The sequence below is a fragment of the Colobus angolensis genome, unplaced genomic scaffold, assembly GCF_000951035.1.
Source record: "Colobus angolensis palliatus isolate OR3802 unplaced genomic scaffold, Cang.pa_1.0 Scaffold16, whole genome shotgun sequence".
NCBI lineage: Eukaryota > Metazoa > Chordata > Mammalia > Primates > Cercopithecidae > Colobus > Colobus angolensis.
The window spans coordinates 3,451,547-3,471,799 of record NW_012114710.1 but is presented as its reverse complement, the minus strand read 5'-3'; the positions used below and the strand labels follow the sequence as shown (position 1 = coordinate 3,471,799).

Genomic DNA, 20,253 nt, shown 5'->3' with positions numbered 1-20,253 from the left:
CCCCAGCGCGCGCCCAGGCGCCTTGGAGTCCCCGTCCTTGGGCCCCCGCAAGGTCCCCTGCCGTGCGCGAGGCAGCATGATGAGGCGCACCCTGGAAAACCGGTAAGAGCCCGAGCCCAGCTGCCCAGGGCCGCCCACACTGGAGGGCTGGGGTGAGGGAAGTGGAGCCTCTGTCCGTGGGGCCTCTGCGCCGAATTCCGACCCTGGGCGGCAGGCTGCACGGTCCCAGCTGTGGCCTGGGGCCTAATTCCCTGGGCTGCAGCGAGCGCCGACGGCGAAGGGGAGCCCGGGGCCCGGCCGGCTGCCACCCACCCACGCCTCCGGGTCTCGGGTCCCCACACTGCCGTGGGCAGTGCAGAAGCCTAGGAGGCAGCCGGGCTCCCAGGCCGCGCTGCGCGGAGCAGCCAGAGCAGCCACCTCCCCAGTTAAGGCCAGGCCCACCCGGCCTGGGCCTCTTCCTGTGCCTCTTCCTGTGCCTACACTGCCCGGATAGTGAGGTCAGGACCCCATGGAGAGCAGTCCGCGCCGGGAGACGGTGGGTTTGTGCCTTCAAAGCTGCAGAATGCCCGGGGAATGTTTGCATGTTACATTAACGTGAAGCCTTCTCATCTCTAACGAGAGTATTTTGCCTTTTGTGTCACCTTTTTCTCTAGGAACGCTCAAACGAAACAACTGCAAACAGCTGTCTCAAATGTGGAGAAGCATTTTGGAGAACTGTGCCAAATCTTCGCTGCCTATGTGCGGAAAACTGCCAGGCTGAGAGACAAAGCCGACCTCCTGGTGAATGAAATCAACGCGTATGCTGCTACAGAGACCCCACATTTAAAGCTGGGCCTGATGAACTTTGCTGATGAGTTTGCCAAACTTCAGGATTATCGACAAGCAGAGGTATGGAGTGAGATCACAGTGTCATTGTTATGAATGAGCCATGAAGTAGTGGATGAAGGAACCGTGGGAACTTTCACTTGTAATCTACCTAACTGCAGAGGTGGATACAAACTTGATGAAACCTACATTTTCATGTCTATAACACTGCGTGAATCTATTAAAGAGAAGCTTTCGGCCGGGCGCAGTGGCTCACGCCTGTAATCCCAGCACTTTGGGAGGCCGAGGCGGGCAGATCACGAGGTCAGGAGATCGAGACCATCCGGGCTAACACGACGAAACCCTGTCTCTACTAAAACTACAAAAAAATTAGCCGGGCGAGGTGGCGGGTCTCCTGTAGTCCCAGCTACTTGGGAGGCTGAAGCAGGAGAATGGCATGAACCCGGGAGGCAGAGCTCGCAGTGAGCCGAGATCACGCCACTGCACTCCAGCCTGGGTGACAGAGCGAGACTCTGTCTCAAAAAAAAGAGAAGCTTTCGGTGTTTTATTTTACCGTTTTCAAGCTAAATTTTAGGGAATCCTGAAGTCTTGAATTTCCCCACTTTATTTGCCAACTTTTGGCCAAGGGGTGGCTGTTTACTGGAGGGTAGTGGGAATAGTACGCAGGGGGAAGAAAATAAGCATAACTTAATGTCTTGTGTGGCACGTAAGTACATTTTAAAGAATGACTAGAGATGGAAATGTTGGGAATGGTAATGTGGATGGATACATTATTAATAAATGGGCAAGAGATCATTGCTGCATCCAATTGGAAAACTGACCAATGGTTTACTAACAACAACAACAACAACAACAACAACAACAAAATGCTATGAATTATATGAAAGCAAACCAATACTGAGACACCGTGTGGACTTTTTGCTCTGGGTAGCAGGAGAGGTGTCCTTGTGATTGTTTTCTTTCTAAAAGCCCATTTTTTTCCTTTAAATACTTAATGAGCACTTTTACTTGTATTTATTTTCAGTTTCACAACATAGGTGAACTTATCAGAAGTTGCCCATTTAGAAATTTGTTGCTTTTTTGTACTTTTCTCATCAGAACCTAAAATGGAATTTCAATTTTCAAAAAATAGAATAAGTATAAAAAAAATTGAACTCATCATTGCTATCCATGCAAATTTGAAGAGTAATCATGTTTGGAGGTACTTTTAGAAAAATGTTGAGTTCTTGTCATGAAACTTCTTTTGTAATAAACAAGTAACTCTCAGTTACATCTAACTGGGAACTTAATGTTTCAAAGATAATTTATATTCACAGGTAATCCTAAAATCTTATTTTAGCCAATAATTTCAGTGCCCCTTTGTAGAAAACCTTTATGCTATTTATCAAATAGCAAAGTGAATTGATTTGCATTTGTTCTCCTTTTATTTCCCTTGCTTACCAAATGGTGGAGGTCCTAATGAACAATGACAAAAAGGTAGGCAACAAAAAGGAGAACAGAAAAAAGACTTAGATAATCCTTAAGTTGAATAATCAGTATGGATTATAAGAAATGGTGTAAACCAAACTGTCCTGAATATCCATGATTTTAGGATTTCTAATATTTGAATACTTAATGGAAAGTTGATTTTTATTTTCCTAACATTTTAAAATGAAACAGTCATATACATTTTGTTTACAGAAACTGAAGAAAAATCAATATGAAATTAAGTGTATTTGTCAATTATATAAATATGTATCATTAAAAAGCCCTTTTCCTGCTATTAAAATATGACATGTTCATTTTAAGCAATTGAATACATGTCACCTATCTTGAGAGAAAAAATTTTAATGTCCAAGAGAGTTATTTTTCCTATGCTGTATTTAAATACTTGCCTTAAAAAAAAAAATCTGTCTCTTCAGTGCCTTCCACTAGTGCTACTTGTAAAAGAAGTAATTACTCAAAATGTGATTTAAAAACCTATAACGTTTAAGAAAAACTATTTAATTCTAAATGAAACAGAGATGAGACATACAGTTTGACAGCTCAGCAACTCAGACCATTTATCTTGTTCTGTAGGCTTTGATAATTCACAAATGGCTTCTCAGGAAAAAAAAATGCAGCAAATACAGTGATCTCTAAGCTTTTTTGCTTTTGAAGGTTATGTTGCTTTAAATGTTTCCAAGATGCTCTTTCAGCTTTGATTTTCTTTTCTGAAAAGTTGAGCTATTACAGTTCAGAGATAATATACCTAAAGTATCCAGTACTGTGCTGAACACACTGAAAATGTTAGCTGTATTAAAATTTGAGCTGTCTTAACACCCTTAAACTACTACTTTAAGGTAACAAAGTAATCCTAAGATGATGATGTGGCCAGGATGAGCTCCTGGGAAACCTGAGACATTTTCCTGTCATTTTGCTTACCAGATGCTTTTCTACTTTTACTATTACTGTGCAGCTTAACAGTTTTTAATGTGTTTGAGTTTAGATTCTGAGTCTTATTAATTTCTAGTGATTAGCCTTTTATTTATAGGCTAAAAGGTTAAGCATTCTAATTTAAAATTTTAATAATTTTCAATAGGTTGAAAGACTTGAAGCCAAAGTAGTTGAACCCTTGAAAACTTATGGGACCATTGTGAAAATGAAACAGGTAAGTAAATCCATTTTCTCACTTACTATGAGTTACTCTGGCAAAGAGTATGAGGTTTCCAATTGTTTTTTTAATAAGAAATACAAAGTAGTGGCCAGGAGTGGTGGCTCATGCCTGTAATCTCAGCACCTGGGGAGGCCAAGGAGGGCGGATCACGAGGTCAGGAGTTTGAGACCATCCTGGCCAACATAGTGGAACCCTGTCTCTACTAAAAATACAAAAAAATTAGCTGGGTGTGGTGACGTGCACCTGTAATCCCAGCTACTCAGGAGGCTGAGGCAAGAAAATCACTTGAACCCGGGAAGCAGAGGTTGCAGTGAGCTAAGATAGTGCCACTGCACTCCAGCCTGGGCGACAGTGCGAGACTCTGTCTCAAAAAAAAAAAAAAAAGAAATACAAACTAGTATATAGTCATTCTTTTTACTCTGAAAGATCCCTTAGCTCTTTAAGAATAATGAAATATTTTTAGTGAGCTTATTAAGTATACTGTAGCAACATAGACAACATAGACATTATTATGGAAACTTTAAAATAATTATAATCATGAAAAATATAAGGACAGAAATTGCTTTACTATATGAATATAAGTTTTTGTTTAAAGCAGATGATAGCATTTAGACTTTTAAAATGTGTGAGAGAGTTCTATTTTTAAAACTAACTTTATTGAAGTGTAATTTACATCAGCAGTCCCCAACCTTTTTGGCACCAGGGACCGGTTTTGTGGAAGACAATTTTTCTTTAGTTCACAATAGGGTTTGCACTCCTATGAGCATCTAATGCTGCCTCTGATCTAACAAGAGGCAGAGCTCAGGCCTTAATACTAGCTCGCCCCCCGCTCACCTGCTGTGCTGGCCCAGTTCCTAATAGACCTGGGAGTTGGGAGCCCCTGATTTATGTGCAATAAAATTCTTCCATTTTAAGTGATCATTGAGTTTTGACAAATGTTTATACCCATGTAACCACTACCACCATCAAAATTACACATTTATATATATTATCTATTATGGTTAATAGTTTTGCACTGAAATTGTGTCATTATTTTGAGAGAATATTAACACATTCTCACATACATAGACACTAATTATGTAATACTTGTAATTCCTGTGGTAATGGTACTAGGATCACACAAGAAGTATTCTTCCATTCTTAAAACAGAGTGTGTGAATTTTCTTAAGTCAGACATTTTTACTAACAAAAAAATGCCAATTTGCAGGATGACCTCAAGGCAACATTCACAGCAAGGAATCGAGAAGCTAAGCAGTTAACTCAGTTAGAAAGAACACGTCAGCGAAACCCACCTGATCGACATGTTATTGTATCCTTTGAATTTGGGTCTTTAAAAAAATGTTTAAGGTATGGAGTACAAAAGTAAATGTATATAGAAATTGTGCATTTTTACTTTTAAATGAGTAGAGAATTTGAATATAAAGATTGAAAAGAAATGCATTTAGAAATTCTCAGTATAGAAATTGTCTAATTTTAAAGAGGTTACACCACCTAATTCAAATCCCCTTATATCGTTTTACACAGTAGACTTTGCAAATGAACAAACAAAAAATTCAGATGTTTTTATAAAGAGTAAATTCAGATTTCTGAATTTTATTTTCACATGGTGATGACTAAATATTAATTCTACAATTAACTTAAAGATCTATCGTTAATCCTAATATACCAGTGTCCTCTATGCCCTGTTTTGAGAAAAGGAAAGAAAATTTTCCCATTTAATTTCCTTCATCTTTTAGAAATAAAACAATTATGTGGGTCAGGCGTAGTAGCTCACCCCTGTAATCCCAGCACTTTGGGAGGCTGAGGCAGGCGGACCACAAGGTCAGAAGATCGAGACCATCCTGGCTAACACAGTGAAACCCCATCTCTGCTAAAAATACAAAAAATTAGCTGGGCGTGGTGGCGGGCGCCTGTAGTCGTAACTACTCGGGAGGCTGAGGCAGGAGAATGGCATGAACCTGGGAGGCGGAGCTTGCAGTGAGCCGAGATTGCGCCACTGCACTCCAGCCTGGGCGACAGAGCCAGACTCGTCTCAAAAAAAAAAAAAATAAAAAAAATAAAACAACTATGTGAATCATGACTTCCAGCCAGTTAACCTCAGGAGGGAGACTTAAGAGTATAATTAAGATCCAAGTTGGACACAAACCTAGATACGACTGTCTACTGTAACAAGGTTCTTCTGTTAAACATGACTATTTCTTAAACTACAATGTGCGTTGTTCATTACTAAGCAAAAGCATACAAAATAGTGCCTAACTGCCAGCAACTAAGATAGGTAGGACTGTGTAGAAAGCACTAACATCTGGCCGGGCGCATTGGCTTATGCTTGTAATCCCAGCACTTTGGGAGGCCGAGGCGGGCAGATCATGAGGTCAGGAGTTCGAGACCATCCTGACCAACATAGTGAAACGCCGTCTCTACTAAAAATACAAAAATTAGCCAGGCACGGTAGCACGTGCCTGTAGTCTCAGCTACTTAGGAGGCTGAGGCAAGAGAATCGCTTGAACTGGGAGATGGAGGTTGTGGTGAGCTGAGATCACACCACTGCACTACAGCCTGGAAAACAAAGTGAAACTCTGTCTCAAAAAAAAAAAGAAAAAAGAAAAAGCACTAACATCCCTACTGCCTCTTTTTTCCATTCCTTCTATGTGTCTCCTTCCTACTTCCTTAAGGTTGTTACTGCCCAGCTCAGCCAGAAACCACATGAGGAGTGGCTCTTTGAGAGCATTTGAGGTTCCAGAACACCTCCATTCCTGAGGGGAGTCCCTTGAGCAGCGATTTGGGGCTGCACCAATTGCTTGGTCCTTCTTCCTTTGGACCAAAGGTACAGAAGCCCAACTTTGTACTAAACAAAAATGGGCAGCCATAGGGCTGGGAGTGGAGTGCCCACTGGAGACTGGGACAGAAACATCTAGATGGTCATAGATCTGCAAATGGAGATGATAGAATCTGTGTTTTAAGCAAGTCAGACAAACCAGAGAATGCTGGAAAATTTATGACTGATAACTAGAGATCAAGGCAGAGGCTGTGGGTTGGGGCGGGGGGGTTCACCAGTGTTTAAGAATTAAGCTAGGGATCAAAATTTTTTGTTTTGTTTTGTTCTTTGTGGACTGGAGTGGGGGAGGTGGTGATATATGAAGACATCTGGAATCCTGAGTAGTTGGCAAGATTGAATCAGGAGTACTGGTGTCTACACTAAACACAGAAACGAATCTATTCCTAAGACATTTTTCTGACTTGGATGCTGTGCTGTAAACTGCTGTGGAAGGGAGACAATCTTAGAGCATAGATGAAGCAGGTCTGTGGGTTCACATGGTGGGGAGATAAATACAACCTAAGAGGTTATTGCCACAGGTGAATCAACGTGCTTACTGGGTAAGATCTGCAACTTGTGTATTTTGACAACCTGAGACCAAAACATGAAGGACAATCTACATACAAATGTAGTCAATATAAGTATACAAATATTCAATCATAGTATCATGGAATATTTCCCAGGATAAACTCTTAAAATTCATCTATGTAGAAGTATGTTTAAGTTTGATATGTAAGATAAGATAGAGTCACTCTGATAGAGAGGATAGGGAAAAGAAGAATTCCAGGGCTCTGCCTGCTCACCCCCAAAGTAGGACTCCGGGTGGCTTCTAAACAAGCTTCCTGTAATGCAGTGTGACAAATACCAATCTGGCTTACCCTTTTAAAAATCATTTTAAACTCTTAACTAATTCCATTTAATATACGAATATCTTTATTCATGGAGTTGTATCTTAGTATTTTAATCCAAAGCATTTCCTATTCAAGTTGGTATATTACAGAATTTTGAAGAATTTTCAGTGAAAAGAAGAAATATTAGAAATCTATATTCTCTTTGCTAAAAATGGATGTGTTACTTTGGGTGAGTTGCTATGCTCAAGTAAAGGGATTTGAGACTTTCAGAAATAAATAGTAGTTGCTGGAGGGTGATAGAAGGTGCAGCTACACATATCCCAGCTATGGCTTCTGTTTCCCCATGCTTTCCTGATTTAGCCAACTCTACTTACCCTTCTAAATTTTAAAATGAAAATATCAGTAAATGAGGAGGGTAAAGACATGAGTCAAAAGGAAGTAGTCACAAGTAAAGAGCTGCAGCAGTCATGTGTAATAAACAGTATTAGGAATTAGTCTGCTTGAATATTCTCACTAGCACAAGGTTAACGTGTATCAAGTAACTGTTAGAGATTTTTTCATAGTAGTAAGTCTTCAGAGGAGCTCTATTTTATCTTTGAATTTCCTGTAATGAAGTTGGAGTTTAAAGAATCTCAAACACAGAAATATAGAGAATTGTTTTTGATTCCTGGTTATGAATAAGTTGAAAGTTGGTATGATTTTTAAAAACTCTGCAGTTTTTAAACCCATAAAACCATAAAACCCATATGGTAAATGTATATACAAATACAGAGAGGTATAAATGAATATAATTTTAAGTACTTAGTATCTTGAAAATGTATAGTTGAATGAACCTAATTACAAAAGTAACCATAATTGATATATGGTTACAATTAATATATAACCTAATTGTAAGTGTGTATAATTCTGTGGGTATATAAATTTATTGAAAGAATTGTTATACTCTCTTTGAAATGTATTTTTTCCTTTATGAAAAATTTCAGTCACAGGTGGGTAATAAAGTGGTGTGTCAAGAAATGGATCCTTATAGTAAACCCTTTTATTTGTTTCAATTTATACATTTTCTTGAAAAAGAAAGCAAAAGCTAAATGTCACGGTATTACTTATCACAGAACTTTGACAACAAATGCAAACTTTTTCTATGATTAATTATTAAATGATGAGATATGTGACTTTTGAGTAAATATAATATTAGCACAAGAAACAAAACTTTATTAGGAAGAATTTAATCCGAAAATTGGGCTGTGCCTTTTTAAATTTCTGTGTTACTGTTTAAGAAAAAATCTTAAATATTTTTGGGCAACTTTTGTTCTAGCAGAGGAGATGCTTAAAGAGAGATACACGATTAGATTAGAAATATTCTGCACTTGACAGTACTATATCCACTGGATCTATATGGCTATTGAGTTCTTGAAATACAACTAGAGTAACTTTGGAGCTAGTTTTTAATTTTTTATTTAATTTTAATTAGTTTTAATGAAAATAGCCCCATATGGCTAGTGGCTACCATACTGATTGGACGGTACAGATCAGATAATATGAGTACATGTCCAAATGTGTTAGACTTGCCATCTAATTCATTAGTTACTAGTGTATTTATTTTTTTGTAATAAGCATTAACTAAATAGAAGCAGTGTAACATGGTTGTCTTGTAAAGAAGAATCTACAAGTAGAAATCCCATGCTGAAATATTTTGTAGTGTATATTATATTCCACCTGATGAGGATATTATAGAGTTAGGAATATTTAATGCATTTGGAGAACAAGTAGAAGCAAGCAAGGTAGAAAGAGTCTTGGTTATATACCTGCTAACCCAAAATACCTCAATGTTGTACATTTTAAAGATCAAACTCTCAGTGGTAGAACTTGTCATAGCTGTAGGTCTCTCTACTGTGTGCCACTCTCCTTAGTCCTTTCCAAAGATGATTTCATGTAATCCATACAGTAGTCCTATGAGATAAGCATAAAGAGTAAGAGATAATAGGCCGGGCGCGGTGGCTTACACTTGTAATCCCTGCACTTTGGGAGGCTGAGGCGGGTGCCCCATCTCTTCTGAAAATACACAAAATTAGCTGGGCATGGTGGCATGCGCCTATAATCCTAGCTACTCAGGAGGTTGAGTGAGAAGAATTACTTGAATCCAGGAGGCAGAGGTTGCGGTGAGCCGAGATTGCGCCACTGCACTCTAGCCTGGGCAACAAGAGGAAAACTCTATCAAAAACAAAAATAAGAGATAATCTGTAATTGAGAGAATTGAAATAATCTTTACTAAGTCATAGGTCCTTTTCAGGGGAGAAATGGCTAACGGAGAGAGAGACAAAAGAAAAATAATTTTTGATAAATGGCACAGGTAGTGAAATAGAGGGAAGCAGTAGAAAATATGGGACATGATTTTACAGTAGGTTATCCAAGGGTGTCTGGAAAAAAAAAATGATTTTGTAGACAGAAAGGGAAGGATTTGGGGGTAGTTTTTGTCCTTGGGGTTTTTTTTTCTAGATTGTGAATCAAGTCACTAAATAAAGCTTTTTATTCTGCATGTGCTTACATAGATCATTTTATTATATATGGTAAAATATAATATTAACAATTTACACTGTTATGCCAAAAAGCCAGTACTGCACAATGGTAGAATTTACCAGTAAGCTCAACTGAATGAATTCTCATTTGATTTTTTTATATCTTTGGTTGGGGAATACTTTTGTAGGCAGAAACGGAATTACAGAGAGCTGCAATGGATGCTAGCCGAACAAGTCGTCATCTGGAGGAAACTATTAACAACTTTGAAAGGCAGAAAATGAAGGATATAAAGGTAATAAAGTAATTGTTAGGGTTCAAAATGTGTTTTTAACCTTATTTTTTACTTTAAACTCATGAAAAATTTAAATTACTCTCTATTTTTTAGCCCATAAATACTGCTTATAAAGAAAATATGATAAATAAGGGGCCGGGCACAGTGGCTCATGCCTGTAATCCTAGCACTTTGGGAGGTCTAGGCAGGTGGATCAGTTGAGGCCAGGAGTTTGGGACGAGCCTGGGCAACATGGAAAAACCGCATCTCTACAAAAAACTAGCCAGGTATGGTGGCACATGCTTGTAGACCCAGCTTCTTAGGGGGCTGAGGCAGGAGGATCACCTGAGCCTGGGGAGGTTAAAGCAGCAGTGAACCATGACTGCGCCACTGCACTCCCTGCGTTCCAGCCTGGGCAACAGAGCCAGACCCTGCCCACCCCACCCCCCAACAACAACAAAAAGAAAACAGAAAAAGCAAAAAATATTATAAATAAAATATATCATGGGTTTTTGTTTTTTTTTAAATGGAAACAGTGGTATATAAAAGACCAACATTTCCAAACAGTAGCCAGATATTCAGCTTTTTATAACAAATACTATTTAATCAAGGGGAACTAAGATTTATTGTGTTTTTATATACCAGGCGCTACAACAGGCACTTTATATAAATTCTTGCAGTCTTCACAGCAACTCCATGAGGATGAGGTGGCGTTATTAAGAAATTAAGCAGCCAGGCGCAGTGGCTCACACCTGTAATCCCAGCACTTTGGGAAGCTAAGGCGGGCAGATCACTTGAGGTCAGGAGTTTGAGACCAGCCTGGCCAACATGGTGAAACTCCATCTCTACTAAAAATAAAAAAATTAGGCATGATGGCATGCACCTGTAATCCCAGCTACCCGGGAGGCTGAGGCAGGAGAATCACTTGAACCCAGGAGGTGGAGGTTGCAGTGAGCCAGGAAGAGCATGCCACTGCATTCCAGCCTGGGTGACAGAACGAGACTCTGACTCAAAAAAAAAAAAAAAAAGAAATTAAGCAGAGACATAAATATTTTACCCAAAGTACAATAGCCAGAAATAGGAGCTATAAACCAATTTTTTAATGTGTGATTTCTGTTATAATACAGTCATTAATTTTTTATAGCTTAATACTTTGTAGCAACTACATATTATCAAATAAGTAAACAGGATAATAGTAGCCAACCACATAAATTTGCATCTGCTATATGGTATCTTAGTCAACAAAATCACAAGAATTGCCTTATTCTAACACATTCGTAGATTTGAAACTTTCTTGGGGATCATGAAATTCAGCAGGTCTTTTTGATAACCATCGTGGAAACACTTGAAGGACCTCTTATGACCATCTTACAGACTTTAAAACTCATCTAAGGCTCTTTTTGGCTCACTGAAGATTTTCCTGTAACAAGCTTTAAATATTTGTTTTACTTCTATTGACAAATCTTCCTTCATAAGCTATATTCTTTCAATAAAATAAGCATTATCTGCCACTTAATTATTTATCTCTGAAATCCATCAAACAGTATTCATTTACATCTTTTATTTTCTTTAATTTCCTGTCATAGTTTCAAAGGATTTCTGAGCTTCTCAATTTAGTCACAGGCTCTGTACTCTTCTGTGTAATAGTAGATTGCTACCCACAGAAGAACATCTCAGGGGGCTGTCCCGAGACAAATTCCTTTACCAAGCTAGGAGAGTATGGTCAGGGTATAAAGTTTTATAATTGCTGACATCCCCTCTTAAACTGAGGGAGGAAGGAGAATTATTAAGATAATTAATTAACCTTAACCTGAAAAATGGGAATGGAGACTTGTTGAGCTATGCCTGATTCCACTGTTGGGTAAAGGCTTCTTTAGTGATGGGGAACTGATTCCTTGCTCCATCGCTGTTGCTCAGACCTGCAAATTTTTCATTTACACATGGAAATTTGTCTCTACTCTGATCTTTGGGCTCACTTCTGTGTTCTGCCTGGATGCTGGTTTTAATTCCCTGAGCATTAGAGTACCAAACCCTGCAGAGAAAGTGAGTGCAGCATTCCCAGCTACAATTCCTGCTACCTGGGATTTCCTGAAGCAACAGGAGATGGGAGTAAGGTGCTGTACGGTGGAGGGTGCACAGAGAAGAAAAGAGCTTCTAAGCTTTTCTCTATTATGCCCCCAAAAGAGGGAAGTCTCTTGATTTCAGGAAGTCTCTTGGTCACAGAAGAAAATTTTAAAAAGACAGCAAGAAACCTACACTTTAAAAACATTGAGCTATAATTCACTGTGCAACTGTGGTTTTGAGTGTATACACAGATATATATATATATATGTCTCTCCACTCCATGTTAGAACATTGTCGTCACTTCAACCTTGTACAGTTTAGCTTTTGCCCCCGTCTGCTTCCCAACCCTAAGCAACCACCACTAATCTTCATCTCTATGGATCGAGCTATTCTGCACATTTCATAGAATGGAATCATCAAATACACTGACTTCTATGACTGACTTCTTTCACTTAGCCTACTTTCAAGGCATATCCATGTTGTAGGATGTGTCAGTACTTCATTCCTTTTTTTGACCAACTAATATTCCATTGTATGGATATACCACATTTTGTTTACTCATTTCAAGGACATTTCAGTTGTTTCCACCTTTTGGCTATTGTGAATACTAATATAAACATTTATGTACAAGTGTTTATGTAGACATATATTTTCATTTCTTTTGGATATATACCCAGGAGTGGAATTGCTGGATTATTGGTAACTTTATGCTTAAGCATTTGAGGAAGTGCCAGACTATTTTCTAAAGTGAACGCACCATTGTGTTTGCCCACCAGCAGTATATGAGGGTTACAACTTCTCTGCATCCTCAGTACTTGCTATTCATCAGACTTGTTGATTGTAGCCCTCCTAGTGGGTTTGAAGTAGTAGTTTCATTGTAGTAGTCATCTCATTATAGTTTTGATTTGCATTCCATGATGATGCATTTTTTTTCTTTTTTTAAAATAGAGACAAGGTCTCACTATGTTGCCCAGGCTGGTTTTGAACTCCTGGTCTCAAGTGATCCTCCCACTTCAGCCTGCCAAAGTGCTGGCATTTACAGGCGTGAGTCACTGTGCCTTGCCTGATGATGCTTTTTGGCCATCTGTGTCATCTGCCTTGAACAAATGGCTATTGAGATCCTTTACCCTTTTTTTCTCCTTTTCGTTTTTTTTTTTTTGAGACGGATTCTCACTCTGTCGCCCAGGCTGGAGTGCAGTGGCGCGATCTCAGCCCACTGCAACCTCCACCTCCCAGATTCAAGTGATTCTCCTGCCTCAGCCTCCCAAGTAGCTGGGATTACAGGCATGCACCGCCACACCTGGCTAATTTTTGTATTTTTAGTAGAGATGGGGTTTTGCCATGTTGGCCAGGCTGGATGTGAACTCCTGATCTCAGGTGATCTGTGCACCTCCACCTCCCAAAGCTCTGGGATTACAGGCGTGAGCCACCATGCCCGGCTCCTTTACCCTTATTTTAACTGGATTGTCTTATTTCTGAGTTGTGAGAGATTTTTATATATTCTAGATAGAAGTCCCTTATCAGATAATCTGCAGTTTTTCCCATTCTGTGGGTTGCCTTGTCACTTTCTTGATAGTGTCTTTGAAGCACAAGTTTTTAATTTCGATGAAATCCAATTTCTCTCTCTTCTTACTTGTGCTTTGATGTTATAACTAAGAATCCACTGCCAAATCCAAGGTCATGAATATTTATTCCTATGTTCTCTAACAGTTTTATAGTTTCAGCTCTTATATGTCTTTGATCCATTTGAATTAATTTTTATATATGGTTAAATTTTGTAAAGGTTAAATTTCATTATTTTGCATGTGACTGTCTAGTTGTTGCAGCACCATTTGTTGAAGAGACTATTCTTTCCTCAATTGAATGGTCTTGGCATCTTTGTTGAAAATCAGTTGACGTGGTTTTACTTCTGGGCTCCCGTTCCTTTTCATTAATCTATGTGTCTATCCTTATGCCAGTACCACACTGTCCTAACATTGCTTTATGGTATGCTTTTAAATCAGGTAATGTGAGTCTTCATACTTTCTTCAGATTTTTTAAAATTGATATGGCTATTCAGGATCTATTGCAATCCTGTATGAATCTTAGAATCAGTTTGTCAGTTTCTACAAAGAAGTCAGTTCGGGTTCTTACAAGGATTGTATCACATATGTAGATTAATTTCAGGAGTATTGACATCTTAAGAGTAATTCTTCCTGTCCATGAACATGGGATGTTTTTCCATTTATTTTAATATTCTTTAATTTCTTTAAGCACTATTTGTAGTTTTCAGAATATAAATTGTGCATCTTTTGTTAAACTTCTTCCTATTTTATACTTCCTGTTGCTATCGTAAATGGGTTTGTTTTCCTGATTTCATTTTCAGATTGCTTGTCACAAATGTATAGAAAGACGGTTGATTTTTGCATACTGACTTACGTCTTACAACCTTGCCAAACTTGATTATTAGTTCTAATAGTTTTTTAGTAGATTGGTTAAATTGAGATAAATTTAATAAACTGAGATAAATTAGATTTTCCACATATAAATTTTGTTTTCTGCAACAACCTACAATTTAAATGCAAACTCCCATAACCCTAGCAAACTCCCAGAAACATGAGCACCAGATTATCAATACCAGAGTCTGTTAGGGTTCTCAATCTCCATTCTGCACATCATTCCTCATTACTGTCAAATTGCTTCCTTTCCAAGTAAGGCCACATTTGGGATCTTTTATGATAAAGAGGGATGTAGAAATCTCACAAGGTTGCCTCAAAGATCAGTCAAAAGGGTTACATTACAGCTTTTTTTTTTTTTTTTTTTTTAAGAGCTGGTGTCTCCCTGTGTTGCCCAGGCTGGTCTCAAACTCCTGGGCTCAAGCAGTCCTCCCACCTCGACCTCCCCAGGTGCTGGGATTACAGGCGTGAGCTACCATGCCTGGCTGGCCCCCTTATTTCTAATAACAATATTCACATATTGCCATGTTGATCTTAGCATGTCTCATAAACATTTCTGTGAGAAGAATACTTGGAAAAGTCAGATTATTGATACCACTCTTAATTTGGGGAGAAACAGACAAAACATTCCTATTCCTACCTGTTATCAGGCTACTGCTTCTGATAAGGGCAGAGTTTGTGGCTCCTTTAACCACTCTGGAAGCAGAAATGATTGGCAGTAGTGAGCACTGCTCATAACTGTGTGTGCATTACTGTGTTTGAGGTGAGTTTAATTGATAAGTCCATTTGAATTTTGGTATTGGAATTAAACAGCAAAGTAATACATTTTTGATAGACTTTTCATAGGAACTTTGCAGAGTATCTCTCTGAAATAGGCTGTTACAGAACTTAGTGTACAAAATGAGAGAAAAAATCACAATCCCATTTGTTTCCATGTATTAGGAAAAGTCATCAGTATATGATGAATGTCAAGGGAATTTCACAATTACAAAAAAAGGTACTTAACCAGGAGTTACTCCTGTCACAAACGGGGATAGGAACTCAGTATGTAGTGAAATAGCTGACATAAGCAAGAAACATCATAATTAATTTTTATAGCTTTATTTTTATTATAAATATAAATCATAAAACTTATCCATAAAATTATAGAGAAAAATTTAGTCTTACCACCCAAAAATATTCACCATTTTTTATTTTACTCTTCCAGATTTTTCCTATGCATATATACAGAGACATGGTAATAACAATAACAAACATTTCTTAAACATTGACTGTGTGCCAGGTACCATTCTAAGCATTTTGCATGAATAAACTCATTAATTCCTCAAAACATCATTATGAGGAAGGTACTATTTTTAGCCCTGACAGTTATACATTAATGGGACCACCGTATATATAGCATCTCTTCTTAAAACTTATGGATGTATTTATATTTATGCCAAGAAACAGATCCATATCATTTTTTGTTATCTTTATGATATTCTGCAGTATGGTTATACTGGTTCATTTAACCAGTCCTCATTGGTGAATGTCTAGGTTATTTTTGCAATTGTAGCTGTCACTGCATCATTACACATCATTAAACAGCAGCCTTAACTGCTAGCCCAGTTATTTTCTTGAGATAAATTACCAGATGTGGAGCTCCTCCTTCAGAGCATACACTTTTAATGTTAATATATATTTTTAAAACTTCTGTCCACAAAGGTTAAACCAGTTTACATTCCTACTAAACCTTGCATAAGCACAGGTACAATGATGAGTTTGTTTGGTTTTTTTGTTGTTGTTGTTTTGAGACGGAGTCTCGCTCTGTCACACAGGCTGTAGTATGGTGGCATGATCTTGGCTTACTGCAACCTCTGCCTCCTGGATTCAAGTGATTCTTCTGCCTCAGCCTCCCGAGTAGCTGGGATTACAGGCGTGTACCACCAAGCCCAGCTAATTTTCGTATTTTTAGTAGATGGGGTTTCACCATGTTGGCCAGGGTAGTCTAGAACTGCTGACCTCAGGTGATCCACCTGCCTCGGCCTCCCAAAGTGCTGGGATTACAGGCATGAGCCACTGCACCTGGTGTGTTTTTTGTTTTATATGACAATGTTGACACCATAAGTTGCAGTATTTTCAATAAGACGATAGGTAAAAAATCAGTATCACTTGCATTATTACTGCTGAGCTTTTTAAATGTATTTAGCAATACATTTCTTTAATAAATTATATTTTTCCTTAACCTATATTTCTGTTGGATGTTGGAATTTCTTACTAATTTCTAAAAATTATTTATATGGAGACAATTAGCCCTTCAAATGAAAGAGAAAGTATGTTGCAAATGTATTTTCTCATTTTACTGCTTACAGTGTTTTTGCCACCTCTTAAGTTTTCTTTTTATTGCCAGATCTATCTGTCTTCTTTTTGGTTTCTTCCTTGGTGTCATGCTTAGAAAGGTTTTCATCCCCTAGGTTATATAAGTATTGCTTATATTTTCTTGATTTTTAAAATATTTTAAACATTAAATATTGAGCTGGCAGCTGTGTTTTGCAGTGTTATGACATGGATATATAACTTTAATTTTCAGATGGGTAGACAGTTCTCCTGACATCCTTTATTGAATATCCTATACTCTGGAGAGCTGTCATTTCCTCTTTGCCAAAATGTTCTTAAAACCTTTTCATTAAAGATCTCTTTTGTTAATCAAACAAGGTAGAGGCTTTACTGTTAGTCACTACGTCCAATTTAGCTAGTTGACTTTGTTGTTGTTGAGACAGAAGTCTCCAAATGTTGCCAAGCTGGTCTGGGGCACCTGGACCCAAGGGAACCTCCTGCCTCAGCCTGCCAAGTAGCTGGGATTATAGGCACATGCCATTGTGCCTGACTAGTTTACTTCTTGAGCATTAAAAATGGGTGTTTTGGCTTGTCATCAACTCTTAGTTCAGTTTTCCCTCTAGGAGTTTCCACACTCAAGAAAACCTGACTCCTTTCTGGTTTGCAACTATCATAAGAACACTAACAACTAAGAGTAGGTCCCAGCCCTGGTCAGAAGCCATTCGTCCTCTAAAGTATTCCTGGGTATGTAGAGATACTTTAATATGAAATCCAAAATTGTATTTTAGCATAAGGCCGTTTATCAGTCAGTTGCCAGCCTGGTATACCTGAGCCCTCTCTAACTTAATGAAGTGACAATAAGGGTGATTGTGAATCATAGTTACAAGTCTCTTTTAACCTAGGCCCTGTCCTCTCAGTTAGAATGACATAAATCACTGAGTAGCAATCAAAGCCTCTTAATGCTCCCTTAAGTGTTTTTCTAAGGAAAGAATGGGGCTGGAGGGAAGAATCACAGGCCACTGATAATTATCTATATGGCTGTCCTATATGACCACTCTTTTCTGGGTTATCTTAGGAGAGCAGGGATGAAGGGAAATGTGTATTTGACTAGCCTTCTAATATAATCCATGCTTCAGTATTTTCTGCCTTGTTCTTATTCAGCCCAGTTCTCTCTACATTGCTTATTTTGTTATAATTAACAAGATGATACGATCATGTTTATTAAAAACTTGCCTGGTTTCCATCTTTTCCCTATCTACTGATTACCTCATCCCCTGCTTAGATCAACATGCACATCTTCACTCATACTTTTTGTTAATGATCTTCCTTGTCATAAGTTTCCATCATGCTTATATAGAGGTTACCTGCACAGTTTATCTGTGAAGGAAATTGTTGATTCTGGCAAGAACAGCACAGTTCAGTGGGCAATAGCAAAATAACCTTAAATGAGCTATAACCTTATAGCCTTAGAATCAGATCTGTGTCTAAAGAGTTTTATCTGAGAGCAACACTGGGCAAGTCAATATCTGTAAACTGGAACGCTCTATGCAAATATATGGTATTATCATCAGTGGCAGGAGTGTCATTACTACCAAGTAACTCCTTTATGTTTAGAGAATACAAGTAGCATATAGTGTGGAACCTAATTCCTGTTGAAAAAATGTTCTACTGTTTAAACATGAGTTGGAATTGCTAAAACACCGGCTTCATAACTGAACTGCTCTAATACTTAGTAAGTATATGGTATTAAAAGTATACAGTAGCATACATTTTATTCAGATCTTCTGTTATTATAAATGTCAGTTACTAAGTATAAAGAGAACTAACTAAAATAAAAAATAAGATGGAAGTGAATGGTGATAAAGGAAATACTTTGTATAATTTGAAGGTTTGGCAGCAAAAGGTCTTCACAACTGTTTCTCTTTCAGTTATCTTTTGTACTTTATTTGCCCTGTAGAAAAACAGATACTTCTGTATTTTATAAAATACCAAGACTATAGTGAGGAATAAAGTTACTATATTCATAAAGAAATTTAAATCATTGTTTAAATTCAATTCTTTGGTTTTTTTTTTAGACTATATTTTCTGAATTTATCACAATCGAAATGTTATTTCACAGCAAAGCTTTAGAGGTCTACACTGCTGCCTACCAGAATATACAAAACATTGATGAAGATGAAGATTTAGAGGTAGGACTATGTCTATCTAAGCTCAGTTCTTCTGTTAATGTGGAAATATTTAAAGGAGAACATTAGTTTGTATGTGATTAGTATCTTTTTTTTTTTTTTTGAGACAGAGTCTCACTCTGTTGCCCAGGTAGGAGTGCAGTAGTGTGATCTCAGCTCACTGCAACTTCCGCCTTGTGGGTTTAAGCCATTCTCCTGCCTCAGCCTCCCAACTAGCTTGGATTACAGGTGCCCACCACCATGCCCAGCTAATTTTTGTATTTTTAGTCGAGACGGGGTTTCACCATGTTGGCCAGGCTGGTCTTGAACTCCTGATCTCAAGTGATGCGCCCATCTCGGCCTCCCAAAGTGCTGGGATTACAGGCATGAACCACCGTGCCCAGCCATGATTAATATCTTAAATTTGAACACTACAGTGGTTATTATGTGTAATCCAAAACAGATGAATTTTTATGATTTTCCATTTATTTTCAACTTTTCAAATTAACCATGGCAAAAGTTCCAGGAGTTAATTTATTAATAGCTAGTAAAATACAATTTACATAAAGCCATTAAATAAAATACTGTGTATCATTTTGACTGGTGATATAAGCCCACTGAAGTGTGCTAAAAAAAACTAACATTTAGTGGCTTCAGTAACATTTGAGTGTTTACATCATGCACAATACCCAAAGCTTTACATGCATTTTCTCATTCAAACCTCAAAATCTTAGGTGGTAGGTGCTGCTGTAACTCTCATTTTACAACTACAGAAACAGGCTGAGAGTATTTAAATAACTTATTTGTGGCCACTTAGCTAGTAAATAGCAGAATCAGGATTCTGACTGACTATGTAATGTCATCACTAAGCTATGAAATAAATGTAGGTTATGTAAGCTTGCTTTATGCTAATGGTTTTAGTTAAATGCAGATGATTCTGATTGGCCAACTAACATTAGAGCAAGTAAATATCAAAGCCTGGTCCTCAATGAGCAATTCTGTAAATATCCAACCCTCTTACCTTCCAAAAGGAAAAAATAAAGGTACAAAAGTATTTATGCTGAAGTAAACTGTTCAAGACATACTTTCCCCATCTCATCTCTAATACAGAAGTGAAAAAAGCCATGTAATCCCAACATATAACAAGAATTCTGTATTAATATGGAAGTGTCTACCACTTAACAAATTTGAAGATTCCCCCCAATTTTTTTTTGTATCTTCCCCCTGCCTCCAAGACGGAGTCTTGCTCTGTCACCAAGTCTGGAGTGCAGCGGTGCGATCTCGGCTCACTGCAACCTCCACCTCCCAGGTTCAAGTGATTCTCCTGCCTCAGCCTCCCTAGTAGCCGGGATTACAGGT

At 38.1% G+C, this 20,253-nt stretch overlaps 1 protein-coding gene across 6 annotated transcripts in view; it reads left to right on the top strand.

The window, feature by feature from the left end:
• The first annotated feature begins 1 nt into the window (after position 1).
• Positions 2-20,253, top strand: part of FAM92A1 (family with sequence similarity 92, member A1) — a 29,881-nt gene continuing 9,629 nt past the window's right edge. For 3 of the 6 annotated variants that reach the window (XR_001001223.1, XR_001001224.1, XM_011937043.1), the window contains exons 1-7: positions 2-102; positions 654-888; positions 3,386-3,454; positions 4,668-4,769; positions 8,110-8,115; positions 9,831-9,935; positions 18,805-18,918. Coding sequence is in view for 4 of the 6 variants with exons in the window: in XM_011937043.1 (XP_011792433.1) it covers positions 77-102; positions 654-888; positions 3,386-3,454; positions 4,668-4,769; positions 8,110-8,115; positions 9,831-9,935; positions 18,805-18,918 (657 nt within the window). In the remaining 2 variants the exon portion in view is untranslated. Of the gene's footprint in view, positions 103-653; positions 889-3,385; positions 3,455-4,667; positions 4,770-7,568; positions 7,575-8,109; positions 8,116-9,830; positions 9,936-18,804; positions 18,919-20,253 lie in introns of all 6 variants that reach the window. The other 3 variants (XM_011937044.1, XM_011937045.1, XM_011937046.1) reach the window with 3 other exon arrangements.